This window comes from Myotis nattereri, assembly GCF_964212035.1.
Source record: "Myotis nattereri genome assembly, chromosome: 4".
Classification (NCBI taxonomy): Eukaryota; Metazoa; Chordata; class Mammalia; order Chiroptera; family Vespertilionidae; genus Myotis; species Myotis nattereri.
The window spans coordinates 13,117,962-13,140,632 of NC_138079.1; the positions used below are offsets into that span (position 1 = coordinate 13,117,962).

Below are 22,671 nucleotides of genomic sequence, written 5' to 3' on the forward strand. Positions count from 1 at the left end.
CCCACAGAACACATTAAACTGTCACTCCCTAGCCCTCTTCCTCTCCCTCCCCCTAGCCAGGAATCTGCTTTATATCTCTTTGGATTTGCTTATTTTGGACATTCTATATAAATGGAATCATATAATATGTGGCCTTTTTTGTCTGGCTTCTTTCACTTAGCATAATACTTTCCAGGTTCATCCAATGTTGTAATGTGTTAGCACTTCATTCTTTTTTACTAGAGGCCCGGTGCACGAAATTTGTGCACTGGGGTATGGGGGGGGGTGGGGGCGGCGGCGGTGGCCCTCAGCCCAGCCTGCACCCTCTCCAATCTGGGACCCCTTGGGGGATGTCTGATTAGGCCCGATCCCGCTGGCAGTCAGACATCCCTCTCACAATCCGGGACTGCTGGCTCCTAACCGCTTGTCTGCCTGATTGCCCCAAACTGCTCCCCTGCTGGCCTGATTGACACCTAACTGCTACCCTGCCAGCCCGATCACCCCCAACTGCCCTCCCCTGCAGGCCTGGTCGCCCCCAATTGCCCTCCCCTGCAGGCCTGGTCCTCCCCAACTGCCCTCCCCTGCAGGCCTGGTCCTCCCCAACTGCCCTCCCCTGCTGGCCATCTTGTGACTGATGACATGCGGGTGCCCATCTTGTGACGTCATGGGGACGGCCATCTTGTGACAATGTGGGGGCGGCCATATTGTGATGTGAGGGCGTGATGGTCAATTTGCATATTACCACTTCATTATATAGGATGGCTGAATCATATTCTACTATATGGATATGCCATATTTTGTTTATCCAGTTGTCATTTGGTGGGCATTTGGCTTGTTTCCACTTTTTTACTGTTGTGAATAATAATGTGATAAACATTCATGTAGAAGCTTTTGTTTGAACACTGTTTCAGTTCACCTGGATATATACCTAGGAGTGGAGTTGCTGGGTCACTCCATTCCATGTTTAACTTTTTTAGGAACCACCAAATTGCTGTCCACAGCAGTGAGGTCTTCTTTTTTTGTTTCTTCTAAAACAAGTTTTTTATTGTGGCAAAACACATACAACATAAACTTTACCATTAGAACCACTTTTAGTATACGGTTTAGTAGTGTTAAGTATATTCACATTGCTGTGACACAGACCTCCAGAGCCCTTCTGTCTTGCAGAACTGAAACTCTATGCTCATTAAACAACACTCCCTCTTGCCCCCCCACCCCCACCACCACCCCTGGCAACTCCCATTTTATTTTCTGTCTTTATGAATTTGACTAGCTTGTCCCTTTGTGACTAGTTTACCTCACGTAGCATCCATGTTGTAGATGGGATAAGGGTTCTTTCCTTTTTAAGGTCGCATAGCATTCCACTGTATGGATATACCATGTTTTGTTTATCCAATCTTCTGTCAATGGACATTTGGACTGTTTCCACCTCTTGGATATCATAAATTGTGTTGCTATAAATTGTGCAAATATTTGAGATCTCTCTTTCATTTCTTTTGGAGATATACCCAGAAGGGGACAAATACTTCTTTTTAACATAAAAAACTTTGTGGATCTTTACCAGTTTGGTGTTTTGCCCCATCCATTTCCCCCTGGGATGTGAATCATCCCTTTTTCCAGCATCTCCATGCTGTATGCTGCAGATGGTCCTGCCTGTTAGTCACCTATAGTCATCCCAATTATCAGATCCACTGTGGTGGCATCACAGTGCTTGTGTACAAGTCCACCCTTATTTTACTTAACAATAGTCCCCAAATCATTCACACAACTTTTATTACATTAAATTATAATTGTTCTATTTTATTAGTTATTGTTGTTAATCACTATACCTAATTTATAAATTAAACTTTATAAGTCTGTATGTAGAGGAGAAAAACATAGTATCTCTAGGACTTGGTACTATCTGCAGTTTCAGGCATCCACTGGGGGTCTTGGAACATGTCCCCTGTGGATAAGGGGGGGTTAGTACTGCATTTTTTGAGTGCTCTGCATTCTGAGACAGTTGAAGTCAATGGAGTCTATTTAATAGAGGGTTTAAAAATTTCAGGCATAGTAACTGTAATGTAATAAACTCAATAAAGGCTCTTGTTTCTCTGTAGTTATTCTTATATGTAGCATTATTCTATGAAGTTAGTACATGTTTCATCCTATAAAATCCAACCACTGGAGAGTTGATTTAAATTCAGTTCACATGTTTATGTAATAAGAAAACACTGTTGATAAATACTGCAATCCTTTGAGCAACACTGTAAAAAACAAAAGAGTCATCTGTTCCAAGAGGCTGCCGCCAGTCAGATGTGCAGAGCAGTGTCTGGAGGGGAAAATTGATAGCTCCACTTCCTTCCTCCTCTCCTTCCATCTGATAAGAGGAGCTCTCCCAGCGTGGAGGGGAGCGACAGTCTTGTAAGGAGGTTGGAGGCCAGCGAAGGGAGAGGGAGCAGGAAGGGGTGCTCAGAAGCTCATCAATCACACCTGATTTCCGCATCTGTTTTGGAACCAGATGTTGTGCCAACACTACCTCCAAGCCAGTTACCAGCAGCCTGGGCACTGGAGAAAAGCCGGGCCTTCAGCGCTTTCCTTCTCCCTCCCAAACCCAAGGCGTCCAGCCGGCGCCTATGACATATGGAGGCCCATATGCTCCCTTCCTTGGCAGAGCAGCGAGCCTTTGACTTGCTACCTGTCAGCCTTGTGCCTTCCTCTGGTGCTCATCTTCATGAAAAAAGAACTCAGAGACTGAGTTCCTGACAAGGCTAATGCCCACGACTTCTAGGACACAAAGTGCTGGGTCACACACATCACACTCTGTGTTCATTGGGCAGTTCTGGGAAACATTTTTTGAAATGCCCACGGTTGTGTTCCTATTGATCATCCTAATATACACATAGCCACAGGCTTCGGGGGAAATGTTTAATTTATACCGCATTCAACAGGAACACTGGTAGTGGAGCCACCACTAAGCAATCAAGGACAAGGCAGTTCTTTGTGCTTGAGAGGACAAATGAGATAAACATGCGAATCTATTTACATTATTTTTAGCTAACAAAAACACCAGATGAATTGAGCTTTCTCCCTATGTACTATGTGGACTGCCTTGTTGTCTGCCTGACGGTCCTCAGGGCTTTGGAGGAAGGAGTGGGGCACCACCTGCAGGTCCCTGCACCCCTTCAGCTGCTTCCAATGTCCTGCAACATCTATACGACACTGTCTGGCTAATGGGGTAGTGAACTACATTCTCTAGTTTTATCCTAGATATATCTCAAGCACCTAGAACTGTACTCAAATGTATTATGAATGGATTTTACATAAATTTTACAAAATTAACAAGTGGCTTAAAAGATTCCTGCACAATAAACTGTTGGAGGATAAAAACACAAGTGAGCAATAATAAAAAAGTTACACATGTCCTAGTTTAAGTACTTCATGAGCCACATTACACATCTAATCAGATCTGACAAGAAGCTGCCTCCCCGACAAAGCCTGAAATCACCAAGAAGGTCATTAGAAATTTAGATTTAAACCTAAATCATCAATGAGAACCCTCACCTCCAGGGACCTTGAGATAGTAGTAACTAATATTATAAACTCATAATGATTAGCACGACACTGAAGTAGTGCTTATTTCAACTTTATCTAACACATTAATATACATTTGCATCCATTGTATAATTTATATAATGTTAGGATTGTATGAGGTATAATTTGAAATGAATATACACTTATTGGGGTGCAGGCACAAACCAGTCTTTTTTTTTTTTTTTTTTAAATATATTTTATTGATTTTTTACAGAGAGGAAGGGAGAGAGATAGAGAGTTAGAAACATCGATGAGAGAGAAACATCGATCAGCTGCCTCCTGCACATCTCCTACTGGGGATGTGCCCGCAACCCAGGTACATGCCCTTGACCGGAATCGAACCTGGGACCTTTCAGTCCGCAGGCCGACGCTCTATCCGCTGAGCCAAACCGGTTTCGGCCACAAACCAGTCTTTAAATTGACGGGCTGCGTGATCAAGCCTGAGCCCCCTCCCTGGTCTCAGAGCATCACCTGTCCAGGGAGGCAGACTGTGCTCAACTGGGCAACTGTCCGCTGGCCTCAGCTAATAAATTATTATTATACTGCCACTGCTGCTGGGCTGTCAACGGAGCTGGGGACTGCCAGCGATGCCTAGTGGCATGAGGTGCTGCCTGCTTGTAATGGGTTTAATTGTGTCCCCCGCCCCAGATTCCTATGGTAATGTCCTAGCCCCAGTCCCCAGAATGTGACCTTATTTGGAAACAGTTAAGATGAGGTCATACTAAAGTAGGGTGAGCCCCTAATCCAATATGCCTGGGGTGCTTATGGAAAGGGAAACTGGACGCAGACAGGCACAGGGAGAAGGCCAGGTGAAGGTTACAGTTATGCTGCCACCAGCTGGGGAGCTACCAGCAGCTACAGGAGAGGCCTGAATAGATCCTCCCTCATGTTTCAGAGGGAGCGCGGCCCTGCTGACACCTTGACCTGGAACCTCAGGCCTCGAGAGCTGAAAGGAATACATTTCTATAGTTTAAACCACCAGTTTGTGGTCCTTTGCACACAGCCCCAGGAAGCAGACACATTGCTTCTAGAGAGAGGCAGCCAGCCTAGGAGGAGGCTCTGCCCACTAAAATGGGATGAGAGTGGGTTCCTCTGAGCCCTTGCAGAGCCACGGAGAGCGGTGCTGCCATTAGGATGGACTGCAGACTGTAAGCACAGGCAGACTCGCCCTCCCTAGCAGCCTCTCCGATGCCATCAGCGTGCTCCCAGCCAACTCGGGTGCTTTCACGCTGGTGCCTGTGCTGTTCTGACAAGCCCCATCCTGCTTAGTGCACTTCCTCGGGCTCTGGCACTACACGCTATTCCTGCTTGGAAGATGCAAATCTATTTACATTTATTTTTCCTGCTCTGGCCCTGGAATTAACCACTTCTCCAAGAAACCCTGGTTCCCTTGATTGGGTAATGGTGTTTAAAACCAAGATCTGGGCCCTCAGGATGCTCATGGGTACATGGGTGTCAGGTGTTTTTTAGTTTTTGTGTTTTTTTTTTAGATCTTCTCAGTGAACACAGCTGGGAACTATAGGTGTGCATACTAATCCTCACCATCTAGATCTATTTCTGCATGTATGTATATGAGTATATATCTATTATCCATCCATCTATCCATTCATGCATCCATGCATCCAATCATGTATCCATCTACCTATCCATCCATCGATCCACCCATCCATCCATCCATCCATCCATCCACCCATCCACCCAACCACCCATCATCCATCCACCCACCCATCCATCCATCTATTTAAAACTAGGAGCTCATACTAATACTTCCAATTCCAACTCAACACCACAAAGTTCATTTTAATCTTCTCCCTTGCCTATTTGTAACCTCTTTCTCTGACAGTGAGCAACTTGGCTCTCTCTACCCACAATATATTTACTTATTTGTTCAATCTTAGTATACACATCAAGCAATTTCAGATCGCTAACCCAATATACTCCTGTAAGAAACACATTTACTAACTGGAGTATACCATTTATGATTTTTTTTAACCTTATAGTATTTGATCAAAATACTGTATCCAAAGTTACTTAGGTTAGGTTTTTTTCTTTCCACTCCTTTCGATTGGTTATAGTAACTATGTAAACATTTGTATTACAGTTAGGTTCATCTGTTAATGCTTGTATCCCATTACAGGTCTTTCCCACATGACGGGTGGTTTGAGCTGTATGCTTATTTTTGGGTTATGTGAAACAGGACTGCAATCCTAATCAGAGCTGTAAAGAGCTGAGCTCAGCCCACCCCCAGTCCACACCTAAACCCTTCCATTTCTAGTTCATTCTTCCTGTCACCTATCTTGTTTTATCTTGTACCAAGCCAGATTCATGTTTGGGCTTTGTACTTGACAGGACTTCAGTACATGTTCGACACTAAACTGTTTTCTTTAGTGTCTCCGACTGAGTCCTGATTTCCATGCTATGTCTGCAACTTCTTTACATAATGCAACTTGCTCAACAAAAGGCTTTGAGGAAGATCATGGCTTTCCTTAATTGGGCCAGTTCTAAGATAGAAACCAGCAGTCACTCAGGAAAGTATCTATATATATAAAAACCTAAGCGACCATTATGACTGAATAACCAGAATGCCCGGAACGGCCGGTCAACCAGTCACTATGATGCGTGCTGACCACCAGGGGGCAGATGCCCAACACAGGAGCTGCCCCCTAGGTCAGTGCACTCCCACAGCCAACCTCCCGCACCCCCCCTCCCTCCCCGGCCGGCCAGCCAACCTCCCGCAGGCCCCTCCCCCCAGCCGGCCAGCCCCCCAATAGGCCTTGATCACCAGCCAAGTTGAGGGACCCCACCCATGCATGAATTCGTGCACTGGGCCTCTAGCTAGTTAATAATAGTGAAGCCTATTACTCCTCTTGGATGTGAAGGGCCACAGGTAACTAGAAGTCAGCTGGACGGAAATTCTCGAGCAACATTTTCAGATTTCTTTTAAAAAATGTAGCACCTCAAAACAATTTGACAACATGGGAAATTATTTGTAAATCTCCAAAAAACTTAAGAATGAAAGGATTAAGAGTTGTATAAATATTTGCAATAAAAAATTACAAGTAAAAGCTGTGGTATTAGCACTTTTGGTCACAGAACAACCTCTTTAATGCTCTAGTTGTTCATTGTCCCTGTCATCAGTACTTGATTATCAGATTAATGAGGAAGGGAACCACCAGAGATGAGTGGGTAAACATAAAACCAGTTTAAAAAACTATGGGAAGAAAAGCCAAGTGTTTTGCAAGGGAGGAAATTGGCACCCGAGACCATGTACTTGTTTTCAAATCCAGAGAACACTTGAATCCAAACCTGAAAACATACAAACTTCAGGATGAGGGTAATTTGATGTAGAAGTCACACACCATGACGTTTCCAAGAGAATAATTAAACTTTTGACAAATTCTGCAGTAAAGATAGGCCTTTCCATATGTGAAGTGTTTCCAGTCACTGAAACCTCATTTTATCCTGACAATTAGACCACCTACTGATGTGAGGCTGCACGGGTAGGATTATGGGCTTGAGGAATATGGAAACGGTTATGGGCAACCCCATAATTTATTCGTTTATTTTATAAGGGGATCCAGAGTCACAGTCTATGTTGATCCTATAAATATTCTGCCAATTCAGGGGACTTCAGTAGCATATTAGAGGCAGGGGCATCCAAGTCAAGTCAGACTGAGGGATGACTCCTGGCCTGGCCACCGCCCAGTGTATCACTGGGTTGGAGAGCCTCCTAAGCCTTGGTTTCTTCATCTTTCTCATGGTCACAGTCATATCAACGCACAGGTGTGTGAGCTTCAAACTCAACGTGAAGCACTCAGCAGTGCCCAGCACAAAGCAGGCACACCATTGGTCAGCACAGCCTAGTGGCTAAGGGTGAGGTCTCTGGACCCAGCCGCCACTGCTAGGAAGCTGGCTCGGCCACTCATTACTGTGTGAGCTTCGAAAAGTTACTTGCCCTCTCTAAGCTGCTGGAACAGGGCCAGACTCGTTGCACTCTAAAATATTAGGGAGGATGACTAACTAGAACTGTTCAGTCAGCCCGGGAGAACACGGGGAGAGCCCGGTGGTGGAAGTAAACCGGTACACAGAGCACCAGGTACACAGAGCATAGGTCAACAGCTTGACTCCACAGAGGCTGACCCCAGCCACCTGCCCATGGTGTGTCAAGAGCAAAGCTGAAGTCAGGAGGACAAGAGCGAGCACACCTACAGGAAACCTATGACGGCCACTGGGCTGCAGGGAACAAAGAACCCTTGCTCGTGTGCTATGCAAACCCTACTCTGCAGTCAGCCTGCTACACAATCCTTGGTTCCAGAGAGAACACACCTTCGTGGTGAGCGCGATGCTAAACTCTAGAGTCCTGGGTGCCTGCTCCCTTCTCTGCAATCATTCATTCTTTGGCATATTTATTTAAACGGCGCATCTTCCATAAATGCCACATTCCACCTCATGAAAAAAAATCAATGATAAGAAAACACATGGGCTGTTATGTCCTTATTTCTAAACATGATAATAAACTATCACCTCTCACTGTACTGACACTGCTACATAGGAAAAAGCTATTTGTACCTTCTGCCACTTACAATCACATGGACTTTCTGGAATTTTTTTTCCAGGCATGGCTTTCTCTCTCATCCTCTTTCTTCCCTCTTAAGGAAACAAGTGGATATGAAGAAGGGGCATCCCAGGATTTCTAGTGCAGAAACACCTCCAGGCCCACATGCTCTCAGCCTCCATTCAAGGATCTTCTGAAAGTTCAGTTTCCTTATAACTTGTACGGAAACAAAACTTAATCTGAACTGACTCAAGTACGTAGATTTGAAAATGTGAACATCACACCAGGTCACAATACACTGCCCAAAACCCCACTAAGGGCTCTGATTGGAATGTGCACCCTTTTATTCTCCTAAAATCTGTATCACTGGTCCAAAAACCCCTAAATTTTTCACTGAACTGAAGCAGGCCCCAAGATTTTCAGACCCAGGATTGTGGACCTGTAGGTGTTACTGATGCTGTTATGTTACAAACACAGCTTTGTGAAAATAGCTGGTGAGGAAGATAATGCTAATTTTCTTTAAACCACTTATTTTAAAACCGGAACTTGGCTGGACCTTCAAGTTGCTGATCTCATGATTTAAAATGGGCAAGAGTCACTCAGAAACTTCGCCCCAAATTTTGTCTACCCCTCAAGTGACTGCAGGGTAACTCATAGCATCCAAAGATTGCAGAAAACATCCAGAGATTCAGCACATACATGAGTGGACCGGTGGGGCCCACATGGGGCCACCAAGAATATGCACGTTCCTTTTTAGGGGACACAAGCTTGTGGGAGCAATTCAGTTGGAAGCCTGGCCTGCTCAGGACCCTGTAAGGCTTGGGTTTAAATTTCTGCCCCATCCACTCGCAAGGCACATAGTGTGGGCAAGTTTATCGTCTCTCTGGACTTGAGTTTCCCATGGGTAAAGCAGGAGAATACCACCTCCTATTAAGGACTACTGGACTGAAACTAAACAATGCGCCTAATCCACAGGAATACAGGTTAGCTGCTTTCCACACCCTTCCTACACGTTCTTTCCTCCTCTGGGGGAGACACCGTCTAGTGACAAGTTGTAAGGTAGAAAGCTCAGTGATCACGTTCTTCTATGTGGACAAGCTCAGGAAGGCATATGCATTTCTGGTGCATGTCTATGTATTATAAGGTGGGAGGATACAGATTGATACCCAGGTCCTTGAACCAAACTTGACATCAGAACCTCCAAGGAAAATAGTTCATTAACAGAGATGGGGGAATGTAGGGAGACGAGCTGTAATGCAGGGAGAGGAGCTGTCTGGGAGCCAGGGGGCTGGGACAGAGATGTCATTTAGGGACACCTGTGTGTGGCTGCGCTGATTCTCGATTTGGCTGAAGAACTGGGAAAGCCCAGGTGCATGTGGACCTTTTTACAATCAACAGTTCTCTCCCCTGGCTGCACAAAACACCAGGCCCACCCAAGATTCAGCTGGTGTGGCATTTTCAAGGTCTCCAGGCTGCTGCCCACAGATTGAGGGCATATGCTCAGATGCAGTCAGGGAGGGCGTGTTCCAGATGCCCCTTTCCTCCCCAGGCTGAGAATACAAATATCCCCCCCACCCCCACCCCCGTTCCCCGCTGATTAGAAAAGGAAAAATACACAGCAGGGGCCCCAAACAGCCCAGGAGTTATCAGAAGCACAGGACAGAGAACAAACATTAATGTGTAACTGAATAATGGTTATTTGTGCCACACGCCCGAGATTCACCAGCACTCTCCTACCTGGGCTCGGTCTCCCACTCCTCCTCATCCTTGTCTTTCTCTTCTTTGGTGTCTCCAGAATGCGGGTGTTTCTGCACGATTCGCATTCCACCAGCTTTCACTAGAAAGAAAGCGAAGAGGGTGTGGTCAGTGTGGAAACGGAACCTCGGAGGATCAGGGGAACCAGCTCCAAAGTTTTTAGTTGCCCCATGGCCACCAGTTAGTTCAGATAACCTGGCATCAGTGGCAGTGATTAACAGAAAGTTAGTGCTGTTGGGGGAAGAGTCACTATGACAAAGCACTCAGCCCAGCCCACAGATCCACTTAGAAACTCCCCATGGCTCCTGTTTGCTTTTGGTTTGCTTTTAAGTATTTCATAAGAGCAGTAGTGTAACCAGAGTACGAATCATTGGACAGAGTGGCTGTTGCTTTAGGTCCTGCATGTCTTCTTGACACAGCAAGATCCCACTGAATCCCTGCCCTGTGATACTTTCTCAAGTAATGATGATGCTTTAAAAAAATTTTTTTTGACTGGTCCTGCATTAGTTTTTATTTTTCAATAACAGCTGACATACAATATATTAGTTTCAGGAGTACATCATAGTGACTCAACATTTACAAACCTTACACAAAGTGATCCCCATTGTAAGCCTAGTACTCATCTGTCACTGTAGTTATTACAATATCATTGACTATATTCCCTATGCTGTACTTTACACCCCATGACTTATTTTATAACTGGAATTTTGTACTTGTTGATCCCCTCCACCTTTCGCCCATCTTTCACCATCTCCCCTTTAGCAAATATCAGTTTGTTCTCTGTATCTATCAGTTTACGTGTTTCATTTTGTTTGGTAGATTCCACCTGTAAGTGAAATCATACAGCATTTGTCTCCAGTGATGCTTCCAATGGGGTGACAGAGCCGCAGGTGATATGGGACAGCGGCTGCCACATTCGCAGAGGCTGCTCAGGCGGCAGCCAAGTTGTCTGCTGAAGCCCTTCCCAGACTGTGCTGTGAAATCGAGTGCTGGTGGATGGCAAGTTAGTTTTTTAAAACAGCTTGACATATAATTCACATGCAATTCACCTATTTAGAGCGTACAACTCAATGGTGTTTGAGTGTATTCGGAGTTGTACAACCATCGACACAATCAACTTGAGAATATTTCATCTCCCCAAACAGAAACCTCAAATCAAAATGGTCACCCCCTAATCTGTCCTCTCCTCCAGCAACCAGTCATCTGGATTTGCCTATTCTGGACATCAGACATCAATGGAATCATAAAATGTGTGGCCTTTGCTGACTGGCTTCTTTCATTCAGCATAATGTTTTCAAGGATCATCCATGTTGTAGCAGGTGTCAGTATTCATTCTTTTTTATGATTGAATAATATTCCATTGCTTGGGTAGACCACATTTAGTTCATCGAATCATCTGCTGATGGACATTTGGTTGTTTCTGCATTGGCTGTTATAAATGATGCAGCCATGAACAACTTGTACAAGGTTCTGTGTAGATACATGAACATACACCTTCATTTTCTTGGGTATACACCTAGCAGTGGAATAGCTGGGTTACAGAATGACTCTATATTTACCATTTTGAGAAACTCTAGAGCCAGAGCATCATTTTCTATTCCAACAGTCTGAGGGCTCCGACTTCTCCGCATGCCCACCAACACTGTTACCACCTATCTTTTCAGTCACAGCCACGCTAGTGGGTCTGAAGTGATACCTTATTGTAGTTTGATTTCCATTTCTCAATGGCTGATATATTAGTACTGTTTTGTAAAAACAAAAATAAAGTGGACTCTAGGATCTGTTAAGTGTGGGAAATGCTAGGTTGAACAGCATTAAATGGGTTTCTTCAAGCCAGATTTCTTGCCCCCTAGTGTGCATTATGAAGCTCTATGAGACGCACAGTGTGTCTTTCCCAAATGCCTTTGACCACAGAATTTTTATCCCAAGTTATCATCCTTTAGGACTATAGTGTTCCACAGGATAGAGTCTGGAAATGCTGGCCCTGTTTCAAAAAACCAGCCCTATGTGGTCACTAGACCGGGCTTTGTGTCAGTAAGCTCCTCCATGTCCTCACCTATGTGGTCTCAGACTCGGCCCCTTAAAGCCTCACTGTTTCATCTGCAAAAAGGGGATTAAAGCAGCATCCTAAAATCTACAAATCTGATTGAGAAGAGGCTGTTGAAATCCTAATCCACAATGTGATGGTGTTTAGAGGCAGGGCCTTTGAGAGGTGATTAGGTCATGAGAGTGGAGCTCTCAAAAATGGAGTTAGAGCTCCTATAAGGAGACCCCAGAGAGCTCCCTTGCCCCTTTTACCACATGAGGACAGAGAAGAACCAGGAAATAGACCCTCATAGACACCAAATCTGATGGCACCCTGACCTTGGACTTGCAGCCTGAAGAGCTGCTGTTTATAAGCCACCCGTCTGTGGTAGTCTGTCAAAGCAGCCCAAATGGGCTAAGACAGAGGTGTGTGGTAGCCTTGGCACAGGCAAGAGTACGAGAGAAAGCAGAGCCACACAACTGCACTCATGGCCCCCAGGCTCAGCATCCCCCCCCCCCCACCCCCTAGGACAGGCTCTCCCAGTGGCTGTCCTGGTTCAGCTCCCATCTCAATCCAGTGCACCTGTCAGGCCCTGTCCTCGGGCATTTCAAATTTGGTTGGACCCTGCTGATTAGGAAAGTCCAGACAAGTTTGTTTATGATCCTGAAGAACAGGAAAGAGAATGTGAAATACCTGCCCAGGCTCACACACTTCAAGGTGATTAGCTCTCAATGTCCCTGGGAGGGTTGGCCAGCCCCCTGAAGCTGGTAATGCCAGCGCCATGGCCAACATTCCCTTGCAGTATCCATCAGAAAAAGGCAAAGCAGGGTTTACTCATTTCTTGTGTTTTTAATTCTTTTATATATGCAATCATTTTAGACATACTTGTCTTATAGGTGTCTATCCAATTATTTTATTACCTGAGGTCCTTGGGAGTCTAATCTACTGCCTGTGTTTGTCTGCTGACTCTCCTGTTGGGTGATTGTGGGTTATGAGCTTGTTTCCAGTAGGGCTTCAGCTGTGGGATCCTCTGGGCCTGGCATTCAGACAGCATCCTTTGGAGGGATGCTACAGGAGCTCTGTTGGGCCAGGAGTACAGGCACCTGGAAACTTTTTTTATGTCAGATTCCTCAGGAACTGGGAAAGTGCAAATCTGAACTCAGCCCATGCAAAGGTAGGCCTGCATTCAGATTCCCAAGGATACTTTCTCTATCTGGGCACAGGCTAAAACTGAGCAGTTCTCTCACCATCCCACTGCCAGATTGCTTTCCCCCACCCTTTCTCCATGGGTTTGGCCTCTGAGTGCCCAGCTTTCCACTGGCGTTTTGGATTAAATGAGGCTGTTGGGATGGGCCCTAGTCCAGTGTGACTGGTGTCCTAATAAGAAAAGGAAGAGACACCAGGTCGCTCTCTGCCTCAGGTGGACCCAAGGCTCATTCTGCTATAAATTTCAGCTTCTTCTTTGAGTGTGGTTCCCTCACTTCGGGGGATTTCCCTCACTTTGGACTCAATTTAAAAACAAGAAAACAAAAATACCATTTGCAGGTGGCTTATCAAAATTTCTGTTATGTAGTATGCCAAACCTTAAGAAATGGAGACTGAAAATAAAATCTGTAGCACGTTTAAGATAATTTACTACTCTATTGAAATAAATGTTTTTTTTGTTTTGTTTTGCTTTATAATCCTCACCAGAGGATATTTTTTCCATTGATTTTTTTAGTGAGAATGGAAGGGAGGGGGAGAGACAGAGAGAGAGAAACATCGATGTGAGAGAGACACATTGACTGGTTGCCTTCCCCACACGCCCCCATTGGGGTCAGGGATTAAGCCTGAAACCTAGGTATGTGCTCTTCACTGCAATTGAACCCAAGACCCTTCAGTCCGCAGGCCGACACTCTAGCCACTGAGCAAAATTGGCTAGAGTGTTTTTGTTTTGCCAAAGGAGAATGAAAGAATTGTCCTACTAAATGTTATTGTTTTTTAAATTCATGTTTCTACCCCACCCCCTTTCCATGTCCATTAGAAGTTGATTAAGAGTGCCCCTGTGGGCTGAACTGCGGTCTCTCCAAATTCATTTGTTGAAGCCCTAACTCCCATAACCTTGGAGATAGGGCCTTTAAGAGGTGACTAGGTTAAAAAGAGGCTGTTAGGTGAGGCCCTAATCTAATGTGACTGGTGTCCTTATGAGGAGAAAAGACACAAGGATGCAGGTGCACAGAGGAAAGGCCCCATGAGGACAGTGAGAAGGCAGCCATCTGCAAGCCAAGGGGAGAGGCCTCAGGAGAAACCAGACCTGCAGCACCTTGATCTTGGACTTCCAGCCTCCAGAACGGCGAGAAAATAAATTTGTTGTGTAAGTCACCCAGTCTGTGATATTTTGTTATAGCAGCCTGAGCAAGCTAATAGTTGTTCATTTAAAAATGATCTCTGAATCATTTCAATTTAGCAGACAAAAAACTTAAAAACTGTAACTCACAGATGTTTTCAAGAAACCAAAAGTAAAAAGGGCTATGCAAGTGACTACAAAGAAGACAATGCATGTCCAGGTGACATTGAAAATAACCGTCAGCTGAAGCTCACACGGAGTGGCCTGTCCACCCCTCTGTTGAAGTAAGTTCACATGACAAAGCTCAGTCACTCTACATTAGCCCTTCCTTTAACTTAGTTTATAAAAACAATTAATTTCACCCACCCCTCACAGTGTGTGTGGTAATTAATGCAGCCATAAAAAGTGGCAATAAAAATAATAACTCAGGGCTGAGACAGATTTATTTTAACTTGAAATCCTGCCAAAAATATGACAGCATGTATTTATTGGGATTGTTTTATCAATGCCACTAGAACTCTTCATTTGTGAAAATACAAAAGCAGAATTATTTTTGCAGAAATCTTTGTGGAATATTTGCAAATATAAGTATTTTTACGAAAGACCTAAGAAAAAAATCCTAGATTTTTGTTGTGGTTGTTATTCACATGAGAGTTTCAAATTTAAAGAATAACAAGCTTCCTCCTAGCAGAAGTGCCAGGCAGAGGTTACGGGCACGGATCCTCGAGCCAGACTCCTGGGCTCAGGTCTCAGCTCTGCTCATGTGCTCGCGTGCGTGCATGTGTCTGGGCGAGTTGCTAACTCTATCTGTGCCACAGGGTCCCCTGTGTGTGAAAAAAGGGTGACAATGCTCTCTCCCTGTCCCCCAGGGGTTCGCTGAGGACTAAATGAGCTAACACATGTGACACACTGCCAGTGGGGCTTGGCACACGGCAAATGTTCATCTGTCATCTACTCTTATTGAATGGGTTTTAACAATTGGCATCTAGTACTTGGAGAAACTTCAGTCTTCGAGTCCTTGGTATGTCAATGTCTCCTCACTGCCGTGTCCTTATATGTAAACTGCAGATGCTACCACGACTCATGGGGTTATGAAGGAGTGACACCCTGTAGAGTGCTCCCCACACGGCTCTCCAATGACGTGGTCGGCTCCCCCTCACCAGGACGGCGTCAGTGCACCATCTCAGCAAGGAAGCTTCTAGAGAATCGCAGATCCTGGATAACTAACTTCGCTGCTCTTCACCTCGCTATGTGCCAGGCATCGTTCTAGCCACTGGCCACATGTCCTCGCACTTTACAGTAACCCTGGGAGTAGGTCCCCAGGCATGAGTGAGGGAAGCCAGTGGCCCAGTCACACAGCCAGGACTGCAGAGCTGATCAGACCCCTGCAGCCTGTGCCCTGAACCCCTCCCTGCAGGCCTTTCCTCCTCAGACCTTCCAGGAAACACAAAGTGCTGGCCTGTGGGCAGGTTCTGGGCAGTCTGCGCCCCAGGTGGAGGTGGACTTGCCTTTGATGTTAAAAGTTCTCTGCTGAGCAGCTTCCTGCCCTGGGGCAAAGGGAGTGAAGGAGGCTTGCTCCTCAGTCAGACTTGGCCAGGTAAGAAATAATGAGGAAGCAACTGACCACATACACTCCCATGGCCGGGCAGCCCCTCGGGTGTCGGGGTGCCTCCTGGGAAAGGGAGTCACCGATAGCTCGCTCTCTACTCCTGCTCAACAGGCTGGAAGACCCACCACTGGAAGACAGGCAGGGGGATGGAAGGGGTCTCCCCAGGGCTGCTCACGACTTGTAAGTGCCCCATGAACCTGGGTGTGGGTTTTAGCAGGAAGCGAGAGGGGCTGTTAATTCACACAAATGTCCCTAAAGCACTGACTCAGGTGCTAGAGCTAGACTTGCAAGTGTATGTCAGTTTCGTTCTTGCTGAGAGAGCTACTGGAATGTTACTCAAAGGAAAGGCAATCTACCAAATAGGAGAGGACTGTTCAGGTGGGAACAATACAGAAGACCATCAGGACAGTAGTCCAAGAGTGAACCTAATCATCTCCAGTACAGCCATGCAGTGGCAGGTAAGCAAAGTGGAAATGGACCTGGCCCACCCTGGGACCAGTGAGATGAGGAGGGACAAGGCCGAAGGCCCATCTCAGTGCAGAGAATGGCTCTACCAGGAGAGGGAAGACTCCTGGGCAAGCAAACATTTCTTCATGTCTGTGGGGGCTGCTGGATCTGAGGTGGGAGCCCCACAAAGAGAAAGTGAAGAGGATAAAGGGGGAGAGGCAGAGAGAACCTGTGGGGAGACTGGGCACCCCAGATGAAGAGTTACGGGGAACCCAAGAAGAACCCTGTTCCCGAGACCGAGTGGGGTCTTTCAGGTCTGTGGCTGGTGAGTGGAAGTCATGGCTTGTGCTAAAAGGTGAGCCCCGGATAAATTATAGAACTTGTACCCCTGGTGTCTCAGAAAGCTGAGGAAGAAGGGAACTGCTATTCTGTACTTTGAATCATAGTTTGCCAAGGTGGGAAGGCTGTTAAACCATACAGGGCACTCCATTCACTTTCCAGAGGGGGCCATGAAATTGAGAGCTGTGCCGTGGAGCGTCAGATCAGAGCCAGACATGCCATGCTCTGTCTGCCACAGTAGTGTGCACTCCGTTCCACAGTGTGGCTGTGACACAAAGGACAGACTGCCTGGCGACGGGCCCAGAGGCAGCTGTGGGGCTGTCCTGGAGTTAAGGGAGGCTGATTTCAGGAAGTCCAGGGAAAAATGGGATCCATGGCTGGAGGTGCTCTGGAAAAGCCTAGCACTGGGGGCTGGCTAGGAATTCACCCATCCCAACACCAGCCTCCCTTGCAGTTGGTTTGAGGCCATTTGCCTGGGTTGTGGTCAAGCAGGGAGAAAAGAGCCCGTGGTAGGCAGCATAATGTCCCCACCCTACAGATGTCCACACTCATGTTCCTGGGCCCTGAGAATGTATTGGGTGTCATGGTAAGGGGCATTAAGGTTGCTATTTCATGGTTTTAAGCTGCCCATAAAATAAGATTATTTTGGGTTATCCAGGTGAACCCATTATCATCATCTGGGTCCTGCAATGCAGCAGGGGGAGGAAGAAGAATCAGGTCAGAGTATGTAGTTGAGAAAGACTTGCCCAGCCATTGCCAGCTTTGAAGATGGAGGAAGGGGCCACACACCAAGTCATGGGGCAGCCTCTGGAAGCCGGAGAGGTAAGAAAACAGACTCTTCCCTTGAGCTTTCAGAAGGGACCAACCCTGCAGACACCTCGATTTTAGCCTGGTGAGACCATTTGGACTTTTCACCTGTAGAACTGTAAGGTATTAAAGCTGTGTTCTGTTAAGCCTCTGTTTGTCATGCTTTGCTAGTACGGCCACAGGAAACTAACAGTGACACATGCCACTCATAGGCTGAACCATACGGCCTCTTTAACTCCCGTCCGATTAATATAACAAAGAACTGAATTATTTTGAAATCACTACAAAGGTCTACAAAAATCACTACAAAAATCACTATTTCTCACTTTACTTTCAATAAATACAATTGTTTTCTACTTCCATTTGACTCAGGTCTAGAAGGGCTGTGAGGCCTACTTTTCATAACCTTATGTGAACTAATAATGTTCAACACTATTACATATTAGGTTTATGAGAACTGTACTGACATATGGCTTTGGCTCCCCTGGCAAATGGAGAGGACCGGGGCCAGCAAAATGTATTTAATAAAGAGATGTTAGCCACATCACTGCCATCAACTCATGAAGACTGGGAGAAATGAGTAATCGTGTGGCTTATAATTACGTCCTCCTTCTGCCGAGGCACCCTCGGACTGTTAGATGAGACAGAACCTCACTAATTCTAACTCTGCTAGTCTGCATTTGCAGTAGCTCTCACAGAACAAGCAGTCTCCCGCCACTTCTCTGCAGATGTTCTGTAGTCAAGAGCAGTGGAGAGGTCTGAAATCATTAAGACCGGATTACCCCCACGGCACACTGCCAGGAGGCCAGGACGTGAGCAGCACCATCCCCACTCTTCAGTGACGAGCTCTATATTTGCACAGCCCTGTCCTACACGCTGCAGAAGCCTGTGCGAACGGCCTCATTAATCTCACACCCTGGGAAGAGACACAGGGTGTGTGATGGAGCTCCTTGTGCAACGGGCTGCTGAGAGTCCAAGAGGCAAAGGACCTACAGGCTGGTCCCCCTGAACTCACAAGCTTTGAAAGGAGACACTCCAAATGGTTTGGCCAGTTCTTAAAATGGAGTTGTCCTCTTTATCCCAACTGAAAGGTAACTGTCAGTTAAATGAGTGAACAAGAGGCAAGGGCTTAAAATAGTGCCAGTGAAGGCCAGCAGAATGCACCACCACGAAATATGCCTCTCTGGCAGAAGGGCTGTTTTGAGCTGATTAAAACCAGCAGAGAAGGAAAACCTCAGAAAACTGAGAAGCTATCCTTTTGTAAGGGACGTTTACATTAGTAATGGAAATTTCCCTGTGTAAGTATCTCCCTCTTTGTACTAGAAAGGGAAGCAGGACTACATCACAAGAGAACCTGAAATCTGTATAGCAACCTTACCCTGGTTTACCTGGATTTTTCTGGAAACCTCCCATAACTGGCTCCCTACCCCCCAATGTTTTTTTTTGTGTGTGTGTGTTGTTAATTCTCACCCAAGGATATTTTTCCATTGATTTTAAGAGAGAGTGGAAGACACGGGGAGAGACAGAGAGAGGAACATTGATGTAAGAGAGACACATCGATTGGTTGCCTCCCGCATGCACCCTGACCAGGGCGGGGGACTGAGCCTGCAACTGAGGTATGTGCCCTTGACCGGGATCAAACCCAGGACCCTTCAGTTCATGAGCTGATGCTCTATCCACTGAAATTGGCTAGGGCCCCAATGTTTCTCTTTTGTCTTTAGTTGAAGTTGGTATTTATGGTGGTGGCTTGGGCCATTTCAGGGAATCACTCAGTTTTCTTGGGTCTCTCCCATGTGAGAGGAGGTATTCCTGTTAATTAACTTCAGTTTGTTTTTCTCTTATTAATCTGTCTTTATCACAGGACATGGGGAGAGGTGTCTCAGCCAGGAACCTAGAAGGGTAGAGGGAAAATTATTTACCCTCCCCTATACCAGGCACATTAACACTCAGTAAATGTTGTTACTACTTGCTCTTATGATGCTATCTAAACTGGATGAGAGTCACACCTGCATCCCTATTGCACACTGGAGACAGCGCAGAGACAGACAACACTGCAGGCCCCGCATGCTCGGGGGAAGTGAGAGGTGCTAAGAGGCTCTGAAGAAACTCACTCAGAAGCTACTTATTGTGTATTTTTGTACCAGGCACTGTGCCAGCTCCTGGGGATGAAGCTCTCACTAAGACCCAATCCTGGAAGCAAGAAGAAGAGAGGCAGACAGGTGGAGGTAAAGGTGACAAGGAAAACAGCTAATTTTGTGAGAATGCACTGGATACCGGTTCAGATAGCAACAACGAGAAAACACAAAAGAACATGAAGATAGTCATGAAAGATAATTTTATTGTTTCCGATTGAGGATTTAGGCACAAGTCTGTGTTATCCAATTTAAGCACTTAATGAAAGTGTACCCAAAATTTTCAAGGCTGTTATTTTTGATTTATGAACTGTGCTCTTGGCTATACTTGATAATTATCTTTATTATAGTGAGTTGCCTTTATGTTTGTTTGTTTTTAACATCTGCAGTATGTCCTTTTCTCTGGCCACGCCAGAGTAAATAAGAATATCCAAATACCCCCAGCTTTTTGCTAAAAAGAGTTTTCCCACAGGAAAGTGGATCTGAGGCAAAATACTGCACATGACAAAAAGTCCCCTTCTAACCTGTACCTCTGGACCAAGATGCCAGGTTCTACCTCTAACTCTGGGCAAATATGACTGGCCTTGGAAAATGGGGAATGTCAGTGACAGTTCTTTAAGCAGTTCCTGAGAGACGGGGACCCCAAAGGCTACAGGATCTTCCCTGAAGTCACTTGAAGAGGTTGTCTGTGGGATTAACTGCCCTTGAACTTGGATTCTGATGAATGGAAGGGGGGAGCTCCAGTGAGAGTTATAGTGGCCAAAGGTAGCTCTGCTCTACGATGACACCTCCCATTTCATAGATTAGGAAAACTGAGCCCTAGAGAAGCGATGGGTCTCAAAACGTAGAACCCAAGTTCATGGCTACACGAGCACAAATAAGTTGGCTCCTCTCCCCTTTAGCATAAATAAGCGATTTAATTTTAATTCACAAGGCCTAGCTGTTCAGAATTCGAAGAAAACCCAAGTCTTTCATGGAATTTCTCCAGGGAGTTACTATGCACAGTTCACGTCTGCGATCTTAAAAATCTCCACGTGGAAATGCCTCTACGTGCAACTTAGTTACTACTACCTTGATTTGGTCTCATCCCAACTTACCCGCTTTACTGCCTCTCCTTACCCTGGGACAGGGGAGTGCAAAGAAAGGCGTTCCTGCCGGCAGTGCTGCCAGGCCATCAGCAGCCAGCAGATGGGCACGGACCCACTGAGGCAGACACTAAAGGTCAGGTTATCTTTACAGGAAATCTCTCTGAGGTACTTTTTATTTTATTTTTTTTAAACGAATGGAACACAAAAGCCCCAAAGCCCATTTCCCACTGCAGCGGGACTACTTTCTAAAACCCCATGCCCGTTAAGTCGCAGGCATCGGTTAGCTGTTTTCCTTCCCTAGTCCAGGCAGTTCTTGGTGGTTGTTGAGAGCCGCTTTCAGCAGTGCAAATATTAGCTCTAGTATTTATTGGAAGAGCGGCCCTAGTCACGTGTTCACGCAGAGAACGAGGGCCCTACCCTGGGGGACGGCGGACGGACGGAGGGAGGGAGATAAGGGAGGCTTTACTATAAGAAGAAAGTGGCACTAATGTGCCCCACAAAGCAGCCAGGCCCCCCGAGGCTTCTGGCATCAGGAGACGGAGTTTATAACACAAAGGTGTGCAATTTGGACCCTAACCCTAAGCCCACACGTGGAGGGGGCCTGGCCTCTGGGGCCCAGGCACCTTCCATTCTCCCCCAGGGTCCTTGCACCGGCATCGGCTGTCATTCCACCGGGGAGCAGACCCGGAAACGGAGCCGCCGGCACCGCGCGGGGAGCGAACAGGAACTGTCTGTCCTCGGACCGAAAGGGGCGAGGCAAGGGGCGAGGCGGCGTGAACATAAGGGCGGCTCGGATTCACATTTTCTATGCAAGTCCTTCCTGGGCTTAACTTCCTTGGCCCAGAGTTTAGAATTTGAAAACACAAACAAACAAGAAAACACTCCAAAACACCCCCCAGAACCCCACTTTTGAGAAAAGGCTGGATGTGAAAGCAATTGCGGGGCAAAGTCATATTGAGTGACTGATGGTAAAAATGATTTCCGTCAGCCGACCATCACCACCTTGTCCTTAAAAACATTAACTTTTGGGTCGGCTACCCGGTTTTCCGAAACATCTGGACATCCTGCGTTCACCGCCCACTATTATTATTTTTTGGAAGTTGTGCAATTAGGCTTATCCAAGTCCTTCCCATTTGCATGCAACTGCCACAGGCTTGCGATGCCTCCCCAACTTGCAAGAAACGGGTTTTGCCAAACGCGGGCTTCAGTTTAACTGAAGACGCCACGAGTGGGCAGGTCCCAGGCTGGTGAACCAGTCCCCGCGCCTGGCGCCCGGGCCCGCGGGTTCGGGCCGGCTCTCGGGACCCACGACGGGAGGGAAAGTGGAAACGAGTCATTACCAGCGGGCGGGTGTCCAGCTTTCGTCTCTTGCTTCTCCTCGGGAGGCGAAGACATGGTGCGACCGGAGCGGCTGGGACGGCAGCGGAGGTGGCGGCTGGTTCGTAGGTCGGGAGGATGTGCGCACGAGCCGGAGCCAGGTGGCAGCGCACGGGAGGGGGCGGGGCCGCGCGCGGGGGAAGGAGGGGCGGACCGCGGCCGTCGCGGGGCGCGGCCGCTGCGCGCCGACGTGGCGCTGCCAGGCCCGCGCGCGGCTGCGCGTTGACGTCACCGCGCCCGCCCCGCCCCGCCCCGCCCCTCTGGCCTCCGAGCGCCCCGTGTACTGAGCATGCGCAGTCGGCAGCGCCACGTCGGAACCTTTGGCCGCAGGCGGAGGAGGAGCGGGTCGCGGGCGAGCGGGGCGGGGCGGGGCGTGTGCGGTTGCGGGAGGTGGGCGCCGAGGCTGGCGAGGGCGGTCTCCGGAGGTTGAGGAAGGCCCAGCCTGAGGATGGCTGCTCCACCAACCCCGCTGGGTAGATGGTGACCGCGGTGGAAGCGGAGCCGCCACAGGGGCCGCCCCGGGGCCTGGGGTGTGTGGTCAGGGGACCGCCTGCCAAATGTCCTCGCCCAGCTCCCGCTTGGAGTGACTAATAGGTGGGAAATGAGACCCAGGCCCGAGGGTAGCAGGGATTTGTTAAAACCGAGAAGGGCAGCGCTC

General features: G+C 47.2%; 1 protein-coding gene across 1 annotated transcript in view; it reads right to left on the reverse strand.

Moving 5' to 3' along the window:
• The window catches only part of DAP (death associated protein), a 52,394-nt gene extending 30,142 nt beyond the window's left edge, over positions 1–22,252 (reverse strand). Inside the window, exons 1-2 of the mRNA XM_081089706.1 lie at positions 21,977–22,252; positions 9,845–9,944 (exon numbers count right to left, since the gene is read on the reverse strand). Of these exons, the coding sequence (XP_080945832.1) occupies positions 9,845–9,944; positions 21,977–22,031 (155 nt within the window). The 5' untranslated portion in view covers positions 22,032–22,252. The remainder of the gene's footprint in view (positions 1–9,844; positions 9,945–21,976) is intronic.
• Between the last annotated feature and the right edge of the window lie 419 nt (positions 22,253–22,671).